The following is a 15,911-nucleotide window of genomic DNA, read 5'->3' as shown; positions in this document are numbered from 1 at the left end:
ACTGACATTCTATTAAAAATGTAATGTAAGTAAGAATTTTTCTCCTCTTCTTCAAAAACTGAGATGCCACTGAAGCTCAGTTATCCATATCTAGATATTTATCATTAGAACAATGTGTCTTTGTCATTTCTCTCTCTCTTTGTCCATACATCCACCAGTGTGTCAATAAAATGGCCAACCTAAAACACACTACTTACAATTTAAATCAATATATAATAAATACATTGACATTTAGAACAATTTGGCATGACTTAAGTACCACTTATACATGTAGGAAAGACTAACCTGTCGTGTACGTTGCCTCTGTCATCTCCCACAGTAACAGTGACACTGCGCACTTTGGAGAGGTCAAAGTTTGGATCATACTGGTGGTAGTCTGGGGTGACCCAGCCGACCCACACAAAGGAGGGCTCCTGCCCAGCAAAGATCCTCACGGAATAGTAATACTGGAAATAGAGAAAGAAAATAAGATAGAAAATAACACTAATACAAGGAAGAAGACAACTATGAGCAGTAATATTGGATTATCTATAGATATTATATTAACTTAAGTAATATGATGCAAACCAATGTAAATCATTCCAGTCTGATCCATGGATAATGTTAAACTTACAGTGGTGGTATTTAGGATGATCTCAGGGTCATCTCTGTCATCCGGGACCACATCTTCCACCAAACGTGGCACCGTTGGAGGGGCAGGAGGAGGGGCAAGAGGTGTCATGGCAGCCTTCCTGGCCTTGGAGAAGAATCTGTGTGCATAGAGGATAACCTATTTTTGCATTTTTGCATTATTCTATTTAAAAAACTAAACACTTGCAACTCTTTCGCAATTCCACTGGCTATAAATCACTGATATGTAAATGTTGGAGAACTGAGCTGAACAGAAACCATTTAATTCTGTCAATCAAATGCCATGTAACACACACATATTTACAAAACCAAAGGAAAGGAAAACAAAAGAACAAAATAGGAAATGTGTGTTGTTGAGATGAGTCTAGCTGTTGCTGGAGGGAAGACTCATGCAATGCTGTTCAGGAGACAGGTTTGAATTGTCAATCATAACTGTCAGAAAATTGAGAAACTCTGCAGGGTCTCAATCACTGAGGATGGGTGCTTTTCTTTGACTCATGTTTTGATTTATTCTGAGAAGATGGATGTAGTCTGCTCCTGTAACACCAATGACATAACCTGCCAAACTTACCCTCTTTTCTTTCCCTTTTCTGACATAGTGTCCTTCTCATTTTCCAGAGAGACCTCCTTAGGTACCGATGACTCCTTCTTTTCCTCGTCCTGCTCCTTACGGCTGGCAGACTTCTTAAGAACCTCAAACTCTGAGTCGGGCTCCACCACCATCACCTCCTCCTCGGGTATGGTGAGGACACCGGTGAGTGGCGTGGTGCCTGCCGGGACCTTGAAAATCTCATGGAACTGGACTGGCATGCTGAGTCTGAGGAACATCATATCTGTATTGGCGTTCTGTGACCCAAAGGTCTTATGGGTCAGCTTCAGACAGGGGGCGCTGTCCACCGTCCCATCCACACGGGACACCTGGGAGAGAGCAGATTTAAAGATAAATAAATTATCTCGTTTTCTAGCTAGCTTCATTAAACATTAGAAGTGTCACTGAATAGTTACCTCAACGTGATGGTGATCAGCGGGTACAGGCACAAACTGGGGCAAACTTTTACTGAACCACATGGTAATGTCTCGCTTCATATTGATGGCAAAGGGTTCAAATCCTTCCTGCAGGCCGCAGATAGCAAAGTAGCGCAGACTGCTGACATTTTGACCAAGATTAATCCTTCCAATCTGAGACAGGCCCAGGGCACACACTGGGATAAAACCTGAGGGATAAAACACAGTAAATTAATTAGTAAAAAATATTTTCTAATTTCTGTTCAGGAGCAGTTGTCCTGCTTTTTTATATAGATTGTTAAGTAAGGGTATATGCCAAACAGGATTTTTGTCCAGAGATACCTCTTTTTTGTTATTTCTACCAATTCTGATCAAATAAGATAAAAGGAACATGTAACTCTTACCTTCCCCAATTTCAATGTCTTTGAAAGCCATCTCCGAGCCTGAGTCGCTGATCAACATTTCTCCATTGAGTGTGAACATGATGTTCATCTCAGTCAGGTCAATCATACAACCAACTACATCACCAGACTGCCACTGGCGACCAAAAGGATCATTGCCAATATGCCATCTTTGAGCCTGAAAAGGGTTATACATGAATAAATTATCTGTAAAGTACAATTTCAAATTTCCATTCAAAAAATAAAAATAAAGACATCAATGTCAAGCTGTAGGACATTCTAGGAATCTTTTCTGACTTTCAGAATAAATGTTGACTTTTTCCTAGTTATCTAAAAAACAAACTAAAGCATGATATCACTGAAATTTGGTTTATTTTCAAGCCCTTCGTGCAATTTAAGAGATTTTGCCTTTCAAAGTGTCCTCAAAAACTGTTTTTTTAGTTTTAAAAGTAAAGAAAAGAGCAGATTTACTGGATTGTATTCCCATCTCATCTGTTCATATTAAAAAACAAGTTTTGAAAAAACTTGCCTATTTAAAAACTTGCCAGTTTATTGCCTATTTAAACCTTTATAAGCACTTGATTTGCCTCCCAACTTTACTGAATTGGTCTTGGAGGCACTCTGATTCAACTAAGGTGACCCTGAAAATGTGGACTGACCTTATTGCCATTAAAGACGTAGGCTAGTTCATCTGCTCCCAGTTCGGTATCAGAGCGGACATTAGGACGGGCCCAGCCCACTCTCATCTCCCCCGTGGTCACCGCCTCAAACTCAAAGTACCACTTTCCTTGGGTGACAGCGTATGACTTCTCTGCCCTGAAGATTCGTACCTTGTCACCACGGATGTTCTCAAGGCCATGGCCAGCTGCAGGTTGATAGGGGAAAGATGACAGATAAGATTAAGGAAGATGAAGGTCAAATTTTGAAATGACATGATGATGATTCTGCATTCCTTTGATGCATACTGAGAAGATAATATTGACCAATGTAAGGTACGCAGACTTACTGCTCTCCTGATCTGGAGGCTCAATGTTGTAGCCATAGCCAATGAGGGTGCGGACAGCGTTGTTAACACTGTCTCGGTTGGTTTTCTTAGTTCTCTCGTCCAGCAAGTTGTAAGGTACCAGACGAGGGTTTCGCTTATTCAAGATGTCCTGAGAGGGGTGACAGAATACAGCTTGATACAATATTCAAAGGAAAAATATCCAAAAGGTAACAGTTTGTAAAGCTTATTTACAAAGAAAAAACTTAACCTCAGTTGAATTATACCTGCATAAATGGACATAGAATATCCATGTGTCTCCTGTCTAAATAATCCCACAAAGTTAAATGTGTAAAATTTTGTTAAATTTGTGTCTGAATCACCAGTAGTTTGGACCAATCAGCGTCCTATGAGGATTCTCTCATGATCTTGTGAATCCAGCTGCCTCGCAAGGTAAGACGATGATAGACAGACGGTTCATCCAATTATCTGTCAAGCATTTTTTGAAAGTGCCTTCCCTTTTCCAAACAGTTTCCAAGGACGACATCTCAGATGATTCTGTCTAACAAACCGTCTGGTGCATCAGGGTAGAGGAGTAAAGGTTACCTGCACAATACTGTAGGTCCATCCTTGCCGTACCCGGTCCCTTGCCCAAACGTTATGCCCATTTTCTGCCAGTTTTTCCACAAGCTGGTTCTGGTTGGGTGTCAGTCTGACATGGTTGAGGTCAAGGGGGGCAGGCTTGTATCCATTGGTCATCACATAGCTAGAGAAGAGACAAATCCATATTCAGATATATATAAGAGAGAATGTAGAAAGTTAGTTTATACTTCCAAATAAATATTTGTCACCATACGTCTTGGGCAGCTTGATCTTCTTGAGATTCTCTTCCGCTTTCTCATCACCCATACCAACGTGGCAACCCAGCGCCAGGAGAGTCCTGCAGGATGACAAGGAGGCAGGCATCATCAGCAGTATCCATGACATAAAATTCCTCCTCTGACCCTCACATCTCTTAAACTGAAACCTCTTCAGGACCTCAATCGCAAACTCACTTGAGAGTCTCTCCAGACATCTGCAGGTTATAGTTCCTCTCTGGTTCAGGGAGACTCTGGAAGTCCACCAAGCAGGGATGAAGTTTTTTGTTGTCATCTCTGAACTGTGGAGGATGATGATTGTAGGTTAAACATTAGCAAAAAATAAAAATCACAAAAACTATCTTTTTGTTCAGAAAAACATTACTTAATACTTTGTTTGTTTTAATGGACACTATGTTCCAGTTACACTACATGCACGATATTCACTGGATTTCCATGGTCAAGGTTAATTTTAGCCTATAAAGAGGCATAAGTTTAGAGGTGTTAAGCTCCAACTACAGCCCTCCATTTTCACTTGAGATATTTGATATAACTGACATTAATCAATGATAAATTTTGGTGAAATTTAAAGTTGAAATACATGACTCACTGCTCAGGTCACCATTACTTCACTATATCCTTATAGTTGTTTGCCGACATCCAGTGAGACTCAATGTAATTTATTGGAACTTTAAGGAATAGTTGATTTTTTTTTTTTTTTTTGAGAAACAATAACACTGAGTTAAATACTGGGCTCCTATATTATATAATGAATTTCAATCAGTGATTTATTTTTTTGTAAAGTGAATACATAGCGATTTGAAATATTGCTCTCACATTACTCTGGAGATCCAAATCATATAAATCTGAGGCAGTGAAATCAATATTCCTACACATTTGCTTCTGTACTGCAGTGTTAAGTCCATACTCACAGTCCCATAGGTCCAGCCCTGCTCAATACGGGTGACAGCCCACAGCTCGTGAATATTCTCCGCCAGCTTCTCTCGAATACGCTCCAAGTGTGGTGGCAACACAATCTATACAGAAAGCAAACAAAAAAATAATATAGCACATCATTTTTTTGACATAACCAAAGCCTGCTTTTAGGTTCTTTGGCTTTTTCAGAGGGTTTTACCTGAACAGTGTCTACGGGGCAGGGGGTGAACGAGGTGTGGGTGAGGGACATGGTGGGACCCAGCAGGTTGCGCACACCGTCAAAGTCATGCTTGTACTCCTTGATGGGTTCAATGCGCATCCTCTCTCTAGGCAGTAGAGCCTCATAGCATGGGGCATAGCCAGGTGGGGGCATGAACTTGAAGTCTCCATGACGACCACCGAGGAGGAACCGAGCTCTGAGGTGACAGAAACAATCAATCTTTTACCTATTTTACAAATATATCCTTAAATACTGCAAAAGACCTGTATGTCTACAGTAGCTTGATTTTTATAAGGCTCATAACAAAATTTTATTTAATTTCTGCACCAATTCTCTTTGTGTTTCCGTCTCTGCCTGCATCAATAAATTCATTATTGGCCGCATCACTGTGAGGGACCATTACGACCATTACAAGGTTTACTGGGGAGGTTTGGGGAGATTGAGAGATAATCTAAAGGATTTGAAGGAATTTAAATTTTGTTTGAAAAATAGTTTGGGAATTAATTTGCTGTTCCTTATGTGTATTCCAACAACGATAGGGCGCAAATAAATCAGCCTCTATGTCTGCATCATTGCATTGAATTATTATTTGCTACATTAATTTGCAGTTTTACCAGTTAAATAGAGAAATTAAGGTGAATCAATAAAATTAATCAGCAGAAAATGAGGGAAAAATTGTGTGAATAAACTTTATTTTTATTTTGAACTTACTTGACTCCAGCAGAGAAACTGATCACAGGGAAAAAGAGGCCGTCCACATTGAAGTTCTCAAACATGCCCTGAACCGGGTGACCATTAATACGGAAGGAGATACTGGGCACGCTCAGATCGAGACAACAGCTGACAACATCATCAGCAGCCAGAGTGTGTGCGTTGGGTGAAGCCACCTGGCGCGGTACGGTACCTGGAGGACGAAGCACGGAGTGAAGAAGTCATAAAAACAGAACATACAGTATCATAGAAATAAATAAGTTAGGGGGAATCATCTTACCTGACCACAAGTGCAGTCCATCAAAGCCGTAGGAGTAGAGATCGTCTCCCACACCGTTGCCTCCCCAGCCTTCTCCTCCTCCAGGGTAGGGGCTGTAGCCCTCGGTCATAGCCCAGCCCACACGCAGGTGAGAAGACTGCGCTGTTACAAAGGGTTCCACATAGTCTACCATCATCTCATAGTACCACTTCTTATACTGCGTGGACCCTTCACATGTACCCAGGAAGATGTTGGGCCTTACACTGAGCACAGAAGAAAAAAGAAATCAAGACTAACTTTCACAGACAACAGCTATTCGTCACAGTGACTAATGACTTCCAAAAACATATGTTCCAGATATTACTACAAGACAACAACCTTGAAATCTAACAGTTTGTACCTTTTTTAGTGTCAAAAAAACTTAGCAGCAACTGTTCAAGTACCTGGTCGCATAATTTACAATGTTGGTCTGTAGCAAGAGGTCACGACCCGGAAGCAGGTTTTCAGTGATGAGGTTCTGATTGGACCTCACAGCGACACCATTACACACACAAAGAGAGCGCAAGACATCCAAGACCTAAAGGAAGGACGGAGACAGAAGAACAACACTTTCACCTCAATGTTTCAATGTGGCCAAGCAGACAATTCAAGTCATCGACTGGCTACAACTGCAACTGGAGCTCCAAAATATTCATGTACAAAGAAGTAGACAACCCTACCACCTGAAGCCAAATTTTAATTAGCTGCTGGCTAACATTACATCCCCACCCTCTCTCTGGCTAAGATAAAAACAAACAAACCTTGTGGTTCCTTCCATGCTTGTCGAGGAGAGAGATGATGGATTTGATGTGATTCTCCTGGATGATGTTTAGAACCTCAGGACTTTCAATTAGCACACAGTACAGCACCTCAAGAATACCTAAATGTATAGAGAAGAGGAATATAATGAATTCTTAGCATGTTTTAAAATAGTTACTGCATTCATACAAGAAAGTAAGTAATTGTATATATATATAAAAAATCAGAATATTGTTCAAAATAAATAAAATGATGTAAAAAACAACTGCATAAAATCAAAACAGTCTACAGACAATCAGAAATTTGTGCCTGAATATATAGAGTAGACAGAGCCGATCCTTAAAGCAATTAGATATTTCTAAAGATCAACTCTAATTCATGGTGAATAGTGAATGTATTAGTGAATAAGTGAGGCACATCTGATACCTGAGGAGGCCTCCAGACGGTCCAGCTTGCTGACCAGCCAGTCCAGGTTGTCACAGAACAAAGCGCAATTTGAGCGATTCCCTCTGATCAAAGAAGCTTTTCAGTGGAGACACACAAAGAGAGAGAAATAATGTTACTTTATTCAATACAGACAGCATTTAATTTGTGTTTTAATTAGTTGATAGTGATTATTCTACCCAGCAGTTCATAAAGGAGGTTGACAATCTCCTTCCAGGACTCTGCAGCTTCCTCCCCAGCAAATTCAGAGAAGTGGGCAGCAGTGTTGTACACATTCAGGCGGTCGATGCACTCCAGCACAATGGTGATCATTCCCTGAGAAAGAAAACAGAAACAAGGAGGACCAGAAGGGTCATTATTATGTTGTTTTTGGGTTTTTTCTTTGTTAGTATTGGTGGCAGTGTTATGGTTTGGTTTTGTTACAAATTATTGTTGTTATTATTAGTGTGACACAGCTCTCACACTACTGTTATCTTTGCTCTTTATTTTTTTTATTTTGGTGTTTTTTGGCATTTATCTCCTTCTGCAGCGTTTGTCTTAGAAACATTTGAAAGTCAAAACGTGCGTCTTCTTCAGGAGATGTATGCTAATACTTTTCTTTTTTCTAACAAATTCCAGTGATTTTATATAATGTTTTAAAATATTAAAAATGTATAATGACAGTCTATGGGAGGAATGATCCACCTCAGTTTAAAAGTTGACAATCTCAACAACTACAAGCACTAAAGTATTTATACTTTACGGACAGGTGTCCAATGTGGAAATGCTTAACATATTAAAACATGGGACCAATAGCACCACCATGTGGTCAGTTATTACATGTTTTACGTTTTGGCTAATAACTCAGGAATCATGAAAAACTATTTGCAGAGTGTGTTCGTTGGCTGATGCCGATTCGACTGATACAGGCCACGCCCATTTACACCTGGAAAAACATTTACGCCATTTTCGATTTTTTGGTGAAGACATTTTTTGCCTCTGTTGGCACATATTTCATCTAATCTTCACCAAACTAGCTACAATATTTAGATGACCCCAAATAAACTTATGAATTTGTTTGTGGGTATCACTTACAGTTTGTCTGTAATTGGTTACCAAAATTTTGAAGGCGTGACCTCATGCACTTAACGGGTCATAACTCCTCAAAAATAATAAATTCAAATTCAACCAAATTTGGGAATGTTGTACATACAGCCACTGCACAAGTGTGTAACATTTCATACAATTCAACACACAGGGGGCCCTACTGTAATATTATGATATTTCTACAATTGTGCTGTCTTTAATAAAATACTTGTTAAAAAAAGTTCGGATGAGAATGTGCACGACATTTTGAAGCATGGCACCAACAGCCCCACCTTGTGGCCATTAGCGAAACACCACCATACTACAGTACTTATTTACTGCCATATCTCTTAAATGTAATATTCCATGGCAACCAAATTCAGCAAAGTTGTACAGATGCGAATGCTGAATAAGTTTGTAGCATTTGATACAATTTAACCTGCAGGTGGCGCTACAAGATTTTAAAAAAATCTCTGCAGCACCCAAATGAACAAAAGTGCAGCTCAGCTTCCAATTCTGCCAGTTTTACATTTCAGCTTCTTGGTTTTTTCAGCAGTGCAGTTTTCAGCTTTTTCAAGCAAAATTCATTTCAGATTTCTGCATTTTCAGCAACGCTTTGGGATTTATTTCAGCTGTCAGCATTCACACGCATTTTCCGCAGGAAATGCATTTCTAGTTAGATAATATTTCTCTGCGATCTAAGTTCAATGCAGCATTCACCCTAAAGGAAGTTTGAGCTTTAATTCAGGCAATTGCTAATGAAAAATCACCTGACCATGATGGGTTTCCCATTGAGTTTTATAAAAGTTTTTGGCCTGTAATATGTCCAACCTTAATGCCAGTACTTAATGATATTTTGACAGGCACAATACCAGATTCATGGAAGCTGGCCTGTCTGAGGGTCGCTTTGCCATCACTCAGAAATGCCTGCATTTCCATGGCTGGGGCATTCGCAAGCACCCGTTGCCTTCAAGGGCAATCACACTTTTGTCCTCCTCGCTTTATCTACTTCTTCTTATTCCACATTTCGTACATTTTTCTGGACCTTTTCAACTGCTGCTAGAAAAACCATTAAAATGTCAAACTGTGCAGCTCATTTAGTAGATGTGTGCTATTACTTTTCTGTTTTGTAGCATATTCCAGCGATTTCATATTAATTTTTAAACATCAAAATTCATAATAGCAGTCTATGGGAGGAATGATCCAACCAAGTTGGAACTTTTGTCACTTTGAAACTCAAGTCGGACATCCCTTATCCTACAGACCCCATTCAAACTTCAAAACATTCACAAAACTTTGAATTTCCAGTTGTGTTGTGTATTCTGTGTTGTGATATCTTTTGTATTTTTGTCAATTAAGTAATTTTTATGCAATTGAAAGTCTTAATATGAAAATCTGATCTTGCCTACTGTTTGCTTTGTCACATGTTGGCTCATTGCAAAGCATTGCTGTCTTACAAACATGAGGTCGTTTATTTGATCCCACCTGCAGGCAACGTTAGTCTCAGTAGAACTGCAATACTATTCTGCTTCCAGCAATGCAACACAATCAAATTAAGATTTCAGCCATCATACTCAATTTCTTCTGAAATTGCACTTTCTAGTTAGTATTAATACCTCACATTGTGGCGACAACCACATATTAATACAAACACATTACGTGGTCTCACCTTTTATCTGGGAACAAAAAGTTGATCCCCACAAGGTTAACCTTTTTTTTTAATTGTTAAGACTTGGAACTTAAAGACTTGGAACTTAAAGTTTTTACAGTTATAGGTTAAAGTTTAGGTAAATGTCACATTTACATGTAGGTTAGGGTAAGCTGTGGTTATGGTTATGGCAAACCTCCAGAGACTAAATGTAAGTTACCATGTCTTCACAAATGATAAAAATAAGTATATGTGTATAAAAAGATGAAGATACCCCGTGCACAGCAGTGTCTCTCTCCTGGGTACCGGCTGATGCAGGGCAAATTACAGAAAGTCAAAAAATAATCCAGCCCACACCGAGATACTAGAATAGACACTGTCGAGCAAATCTGATGAAGCAACGAAATGCATAGTTCGCTCCTTTTGTTTTTTAATGTAATCCACCAATAAAATAGTGTCTATCCTAGTATCCTGGTGTGCGATGGAATACTTTTTCGACTTTAAGTATATGTGTATGTTTTGTATGTGTGTGACGTTACAGTAATTAAAAAAAGAAATGAGTTAACAAAAGTGCTGGAAGGTATAAAAGTCCTCAATGCTGTCAAAGCACAAGTTTCCCTTTGCATAACATATTTATTTTAGTTATAGGAACTTAATAGAAATGGTGAGTCTGAAGGTGTGTGATGTTGTGCAGGCAGCATGCAGATCACCTCCTCTTGGAAGAGGTTCTGCCGGTTGCGGAGGGAGCGGAGCTTGGTCTGCTTCTCCTCGTGCTCCAGTTCCTCCTCGGGAGGACGAAAGTAGAAGATGAGATCCTGAAGAGAGAGGATCACTCCCTCCAGAGGAAGTGACACAGGACCTGGTGACTTGCTCTTCCCACTCAGAGAGTCCAAACCCCTGAAACAACACAAAAAAAATCAATTCCATAAACAAATTAGAATGCATATTGAAAATGACAGGCTTTCTAGCTCTAGCTAAAGAGGTTTTTCTACTCATCCCCCCTCAGTTGTTTTTATACTTTTGAGTATTTATATACTTACTTGATGAACTGCCTGAAGAGGCCCATAGTGCTGTAAATCATACGAGCAGCCTGAGACTCTTCAGTCTGGGAGCGCGACACGGTTAGAGCGTCATCCATATGACCCTCCTGATGCAGAATGACCTGGAGACATGGACAACAATATTATTGCAGATTACATTCCCCAGTTCTCTCTGTCCTTCTCCCACAAGGCCTGTTTCTGATGGCTGTATCATGTAATAGCTTTACAAGTACATTTATCTTTATTTAGCCATTTCTACTTTTGCCATATCCAATTTCCAAAGCATCAGATGTTATCTTGAGTAAGAATATCCACTCACACTAATACAAATTCATTTCCAGATTCAGAGAAATGCTCCACTCCAGCAGCGGAGGACGGTCACCACTTCAACACCCTGCTCTTTTTACTCCCGGACAGCATACTCCGCGCTCAGAGACAGAGCTGAGCAGCCATTTGTTTACTGACAGTTTATTCATATTAAATGTGTGCCGCGTATCCAAGCACGCCCTGTGAAAATACTTTTCTCTGACTCTCTGTACAGCTCTGATCTCATGCCATGCAATCACAGAGCCCTGAAGCCCTGCCCCACTGCTGCAAGGCTGAGCGGCTCGCTGTTTGCTTGTTTATTCAAAGTTTATTAATATTCAGTGAGCATGTCCAAATTGCACCAAATTCGACTATGTACATCCTTTGGTCCCCAGCAATACAGCTGCCAAGTGTTAAGTAGATTGGATGAACAGTTTTCGAGATATGCAAAAGACATACATACAGACAGACAGACAGACAGAGAGCCTTTGCTTTATAGTTAGATTATTTTGATCCCCAGAGAAGATCCTTACCTTCCTCTTCATCATTCCCAGACGAGCAGCTTTGGCATCTAGTGCGGCATATGTGAGCCACAGGCCTGTGGACACATGCTGGACGAAGCACATGGACTCTCCATACTTTATCTCTGGAATGCCCATCCCCTCAACGTCACGCTTATGAGCCACATCCACCTTCTCCTGCTCGGGAGAACCAGGAGGAAAGAAGAAGTGGGAGAAGATAACAAAGAGGTGAATGAGAGAAGAAATCATAGCATAATAAAAGATAGACATAAACCAAAGGACAGAGTCTAAAGAAACTCAAAATGTTGATTTCTGGGGTCTACTGGCTCAGACAAATACCGCATAACATCCATGGCTTGATTCTGTGGGCCTTTGTTGCATGTCTTACTGTCTCTACTCCTGTTCCTGTCTCTCTGCTCTGTCAAAAAGTCAAAAATGATGGAAAATAATCTTGAAAAAAAGTTTGTTAAATTAATTCTGACCTTTGACACGCGGAAGCAGAAAGCAGACAGTTTGGTGTTGGCCCTCTCTGGGTCAACCACCAACAGACCCTTCTCCTCATCCAGACACAGGTACCGGCCTGTGGTGATGTGGCGAATGCGGAAAGACTGCCCCCACTTAAGGTGGCTACCGCTCCAACTGCAGGACGAAAGAAAAAACATATTTTAATGGCGGAAATATTCTTGTCATCACACAGGATTTCTACACCTTAGATTTATCACTATTTACTATGACTGAAGGGGACAATCACCTGATTCTCAGCGGCTCTAGCCTCCACAGGGATCGAGCCTGACTGCAAACAGCACCGCCTTCATAGTGAGCCATCCTGTAAGAGAGTCAAGGCAGACACACATATGGTCATATGGTATCAGGATAAGAGGGCATTATGCTCAAAATAGCTCCGTTTCCTTTTCTTTTTACCTGCGCTTTTCCTCTCCTTCCTCTGGTGTAGAGATGGCCAGACACTCGTCCATATGGCCGTGGAACAGCCTGAGAACGTGACCTCCTGTCAGAAACCCTGAGAAGAGGAACACACGCTACAGTAAGTGTGCATGCTGTGTGGACATGTGTGTAAATTTGAGTCTGTGCGTAAATTTCTATTTATGTATATGTTAAGGGTACACCTCCTGATTTCTGATAGCACCAAATATCACCCCTCAAACTATTTTCTAAAATAAAACTTAAACGTGTAGATCATTTACATATATCAATGTGTACATGTGTGTGTGTATGAACTGTTTGCTGAATGGTCTCTCTAAAGCAAGTTTTGTACCCTCAGCTAGTTCACATCCTGAACTAATTGGGTTCATATTCCACAGAGTCTGCATGAAGGAGGCATCCACCATCAGATCTCCACTGGCATATGACAGGTGCTGAGGACGAAGGATAAGAAAAAGAGGGGAAAAGGGGGAGTTTAGCACAGCATATACATAAATCCTCCATCATGTAACATTAAAGTGGATGGAGTTTGAGGGATCTTACCAGGTATCTCTCAGAGGACACGCTGACAAGGATGAGGTCATCACCCACCCTGACCTTTTCACCTTCTGACCTTTGCTTAGAGGCTGGATGAATGGTCCACCAACATGCCTCACCTGCAAGTAGAAGAATAACAAACAACTACCTAAATGTCTTTAAACTATTTGGATAACACAAAAGCAGAGCAGCAAATTTCCCCATGCAATTAAATTTAGTACAATTTGTAACTTAGAATTAACTTACATCTGTTATGTTCACTTGAAGTATCATTAAGAAAAACACAAAACCAGTTCACTTACAACATCCCGCTTCCTCAGAGTAATATAATAACAGTGTTTATATTTATCAGCTAAACTGCAAAGTGACAGTAAATAAATTGCAATAGATAGAATAAATATGCACTGCTGACTCCAGTAATGACAATAGCTTGTGAAGACAAACTGCGAAAGTTAAAAACCATACACTCACAAAAAAAAAAAAATGAAACAATACCACTAAAGAAAAATGAGTTCCAGATGAAGTTCAGATAAATGCAGGCTTAGGAAAGAGTGCTCTGTCGTATTGTGAAAAATGATTTCCAAGTTTGGTTTTACCAGTGGAATCTTCTTGTAAGCCCACGTCGAAGGCCAGCTTGTCTGTGAGTGACCGAGATGTCGTCAAACAGCTCAGGTACTAGGGAGAAGGTTTTGATTCAGGACATGACCAGAACTTTGCCAAAGTGCGGGTTAAAAAAAAGAAGACTTTAAAACTGGAATTAAACCAACTCTGTGAAGCGATTTGATATGAAATAGCCAGTCTTACCATGCTTGAGTGGTTGTGTCTCAGAAGGATGGCATGACCGTACAGTAAGGTACGATGGCCTCCACCTTGGGACGACTGGAAGGAAAGAAGATAAAGAGAAATATTCAACAATTCAGCCTCGAACAACTGACAATAAACTTCAAATAAACCTTGATCAGACAGGGAGGAAAACAAGGCTATATTTTAGCAAGGCCAGAGCTCAGAAGAACACATTATTTAGAGTTCAAATAACTGTGTAATGAATGGATCACAACATACAATTATCAACTTCCGCTGATACTATTTTGTTTGTTGAGACGGTACTTTATAAATGTGTGTTATATGTGGCTTGTTAAGGCTGCATATGATGTGAGAGCACAGGTTGTTCACTGCCTCCTTTGGGGAGCAATAAAACTGTGGTTGTACGCTATTCTCATTTTTATCTTAGTAAGAGATCAAATAAAGATTAGAATGACATGATGAATATATCATTTAGGCAGTGAAGTGAAGGTAAACAATTGTGGCAATTTACAAGCTGTCTGTGTTTTGAAGGTTTAGCATTGTATTAAAACACATTCCTGCAAAGAATAAAGAATTACAATACAGCAGAAGTCATTTGTGCACAAACATTATTATTATTACCCAATAATGATTAACAGTCCCACAACACTGAACAATGACTTTTCCCCAAAACACACAAAACATTTTGGGACTGATAACAACAAGAACCACATAAAATACAAATAACAAAGCAGTGTAGAGGTACCGCTCAAACTAAGACAATATTATGCGATGAATCATAATCTTTAGAAAGGATATTACAATGATGTGACTGACAGAGTTTGACATAATGCAAAACAAACTTCCAATCCAGTCACCACGAATAACAATCGTCCACAAAGGCAAACACGACATTAAACCATCCTAACTTCTCTCAACATTCAGCGAGGATGACAACAAAAAAGCGCAATTACTGCAGCAGTGAAAGGTAGATAAGCTAACAACTATTTATCCCAACCAACAGGAATATAACGCTAAGCCTTTATATAGGGTTAAGCACCCATAATCCACTGGGATGAGTAAGGGGTACGTATGTTAAGTGGTAGCACCACACCATTAACCCTGGTCCACATTAGCGCTAAACTCAGTTAGGACAGGTGGTGTTGGTGTGTGTGTTTTCCCAAGTGTGTGTATGTGTGTTTGTGTACATTAAGAGGGAGATGGGCCTGTCCAGAGCTCTGGGGGTGTCCCGTTTCTTTATCTACCGCTGACAGAGGTGGGGGCGACTCTCCGCTGGGCTGCATGCCATGCTATTCTCATCCTCCCGCTCACCATTAGAAAGGCCTTCCTCATCCACATCTACCGGCTCCTGCGAGGCCAGAATCTTCCCAAACTAGCCATGATAATGCAACTAATAAAATGCTGCAAATATAGAGCCGCTCTTCAAGCTGGAGCTAAAGTTATATTTGCCTCAGCGTGATAGGAATTCTTTCATCTGTCTCTCAAACAAAGCTGAAATATGATACTGGGGTTTCCTGTCCATATTCTATTCTATGCTACTGTACATCTTACCCCTGATCACGTTTTGATGGCTATAGCTGTTGCCTATGACTAAGACTCATGGGAGGATATTTCTTGGTTTTTACAACAATTGTCTGTTAGACTGGTACACAAAGTTAGCTCAGACTATGGACAAAAACTGCATTACTGTGTTTCAGCTGTTCAAGCATCCGCTATTGAAAGATATGTTGAGAACTGAAAGCTAGTGGAACAGAAGTTAGCTTAGAAGTGAGTTCAGCTTTCCACATCCTGGGAATGTATTGTCACTG

The 15,911-nt window shown here is 40.2% G+C and overlaps 1 protein-coding gene across 7 annotated transcripts in view; it reads right to left on the bottom strand.

Moving 5' to 3' along the window:
* The window catches only part of ryr1b (ryanodine receptor 1b (skeletal)), a 76,319-nt gene that overhangs the window by 42,393 nt on the left and 18,015 nt on the right, over nucleotides 1-15,911 (bottom strand). For all 7 annotated transcript variants that reach the window (XM_067595343.1, XM_067595345.1, XM_067595346.1 and 4 more), the window contains exons 4-31: nucleotides 14,104-14,178; nucleotides 13,896-13,974; nucleotides 13,306-13,418; nucleotides 13,097-13,196; nucleotides 12,745-12,841; nucleotides 12,575-12,649; nucleotides 12,306-12,462; nucleotides 11,836-12,000; nucleotides 10,997-11,118; nucleotides 10,667-10,853; nucleotides 7,423-7,558; nucleotides 7,226-7,321; nucleotides 6,802-6,920; nucleotides 6,445-6,578; nucleotides 6,023-6,264; nucleotides 5,743-5,935; nucleotides 5,011-5,227; nucleotides 4,808-4,912; nucleotides 4,074-4,177; nucleotides 3,875-3,958; nucleotides 3,625-3,784; nucleotides 3,043-3,190; nucleotides 2,696-2,901; nucleotides 2,040-2,214; nucleotides 1,636-1,844; nucleotides 1,202-1,548; nucleotides 614-749; nucleotides 286-446 (exon numbers count right to left, since the gene is read on the bottom strand). In XM_067595343.1, coding sequence (XP_067451444.1) covers nucleotides 286-446; nucleotides 614-749; nucleotides 1,202-1,548; nucleotides 1,636-1,844; nucleotides 2,040-2,214; nucleotides 2,696-2,901; nucleotides 3,043-3,190; nucleotides 3,625-3,784; nucleotides 3,875-3,958; nucleotides 4,074-4,177; nucleotides 4,808-4,912; nucleotides 5,011-5,227; nucleotides 5,743-5,935; nucleotides 6,023-6,264; nucleotides 6,445-6,578; nucleotides 6,802-6,920; nucleotides 7,226-7,321; nucleotides 7,423-7,558; nucleotides 10,667-10,853; nucleotides 10,997-11,118; nucleotides 11,836-12,000; nucleotides 12,306-12,462; nucleotides 12,575-12,649; nucleotides 12,745-12,841; nucleotides 13,097-13,196; nucleotides 13,306-13,418; nucleotides 13,896-13,974; nucleotides 14,104-14,178 — 4,142 coding nt within the window. The remainder of the gene's footprint in view (nucleotides 1-285; nucleotides 447-613; nucleotides 750-1,201; nucleotides 1,549-1,635; nucleotides 1,845-2,039; nucleotides 2,215-2,695; nucleotides 2,902-3,042; nucleotides 3,191-3,624; nucleotides 3,785-3,874; nucleotides 3,959-4,073; nucleotides 4,178-4,807; nucleotides 4,913-5,010; nucleotides 5,228-5,742; nucleotides 5,936-6,022; nucleotides 6,265-6,444; nucleotides 6,579-6,801; nucleotides 6,921-7,225; nucleotides 7,322-7,422; nucleotides 7,559-10,666; nucleotides 10,854-10,996; nucleotides 11,119-11,835; nucleotides 12,001-12,305; nucleotides 12,463-12,574; nucleotides 12,650-12,744; nucleotides 12,842-13,096; nucleotides 13,197-13,305; nucleotides 13,419-13,895; nucleotides 13,975-14,103; nucleotides 14,179-15,911) is intronic.

The sequence above is a fragment of the Thunnus thynnus genome, chromosome 7, assembly GCF_963924715.1.
Source record: "Thunnus thynnus chromosome 7, fThuThy2.1, whole genome shotgun sequence".
NCBI lineage: Eukaryota > Metazoa > Chordata > Actinopteri > Scombriformes > Scombridae > Thunnus > Thunnus thynnus.
This window is presented reverse-complemented; position numbering and strand designations above follow the sequence as displayed.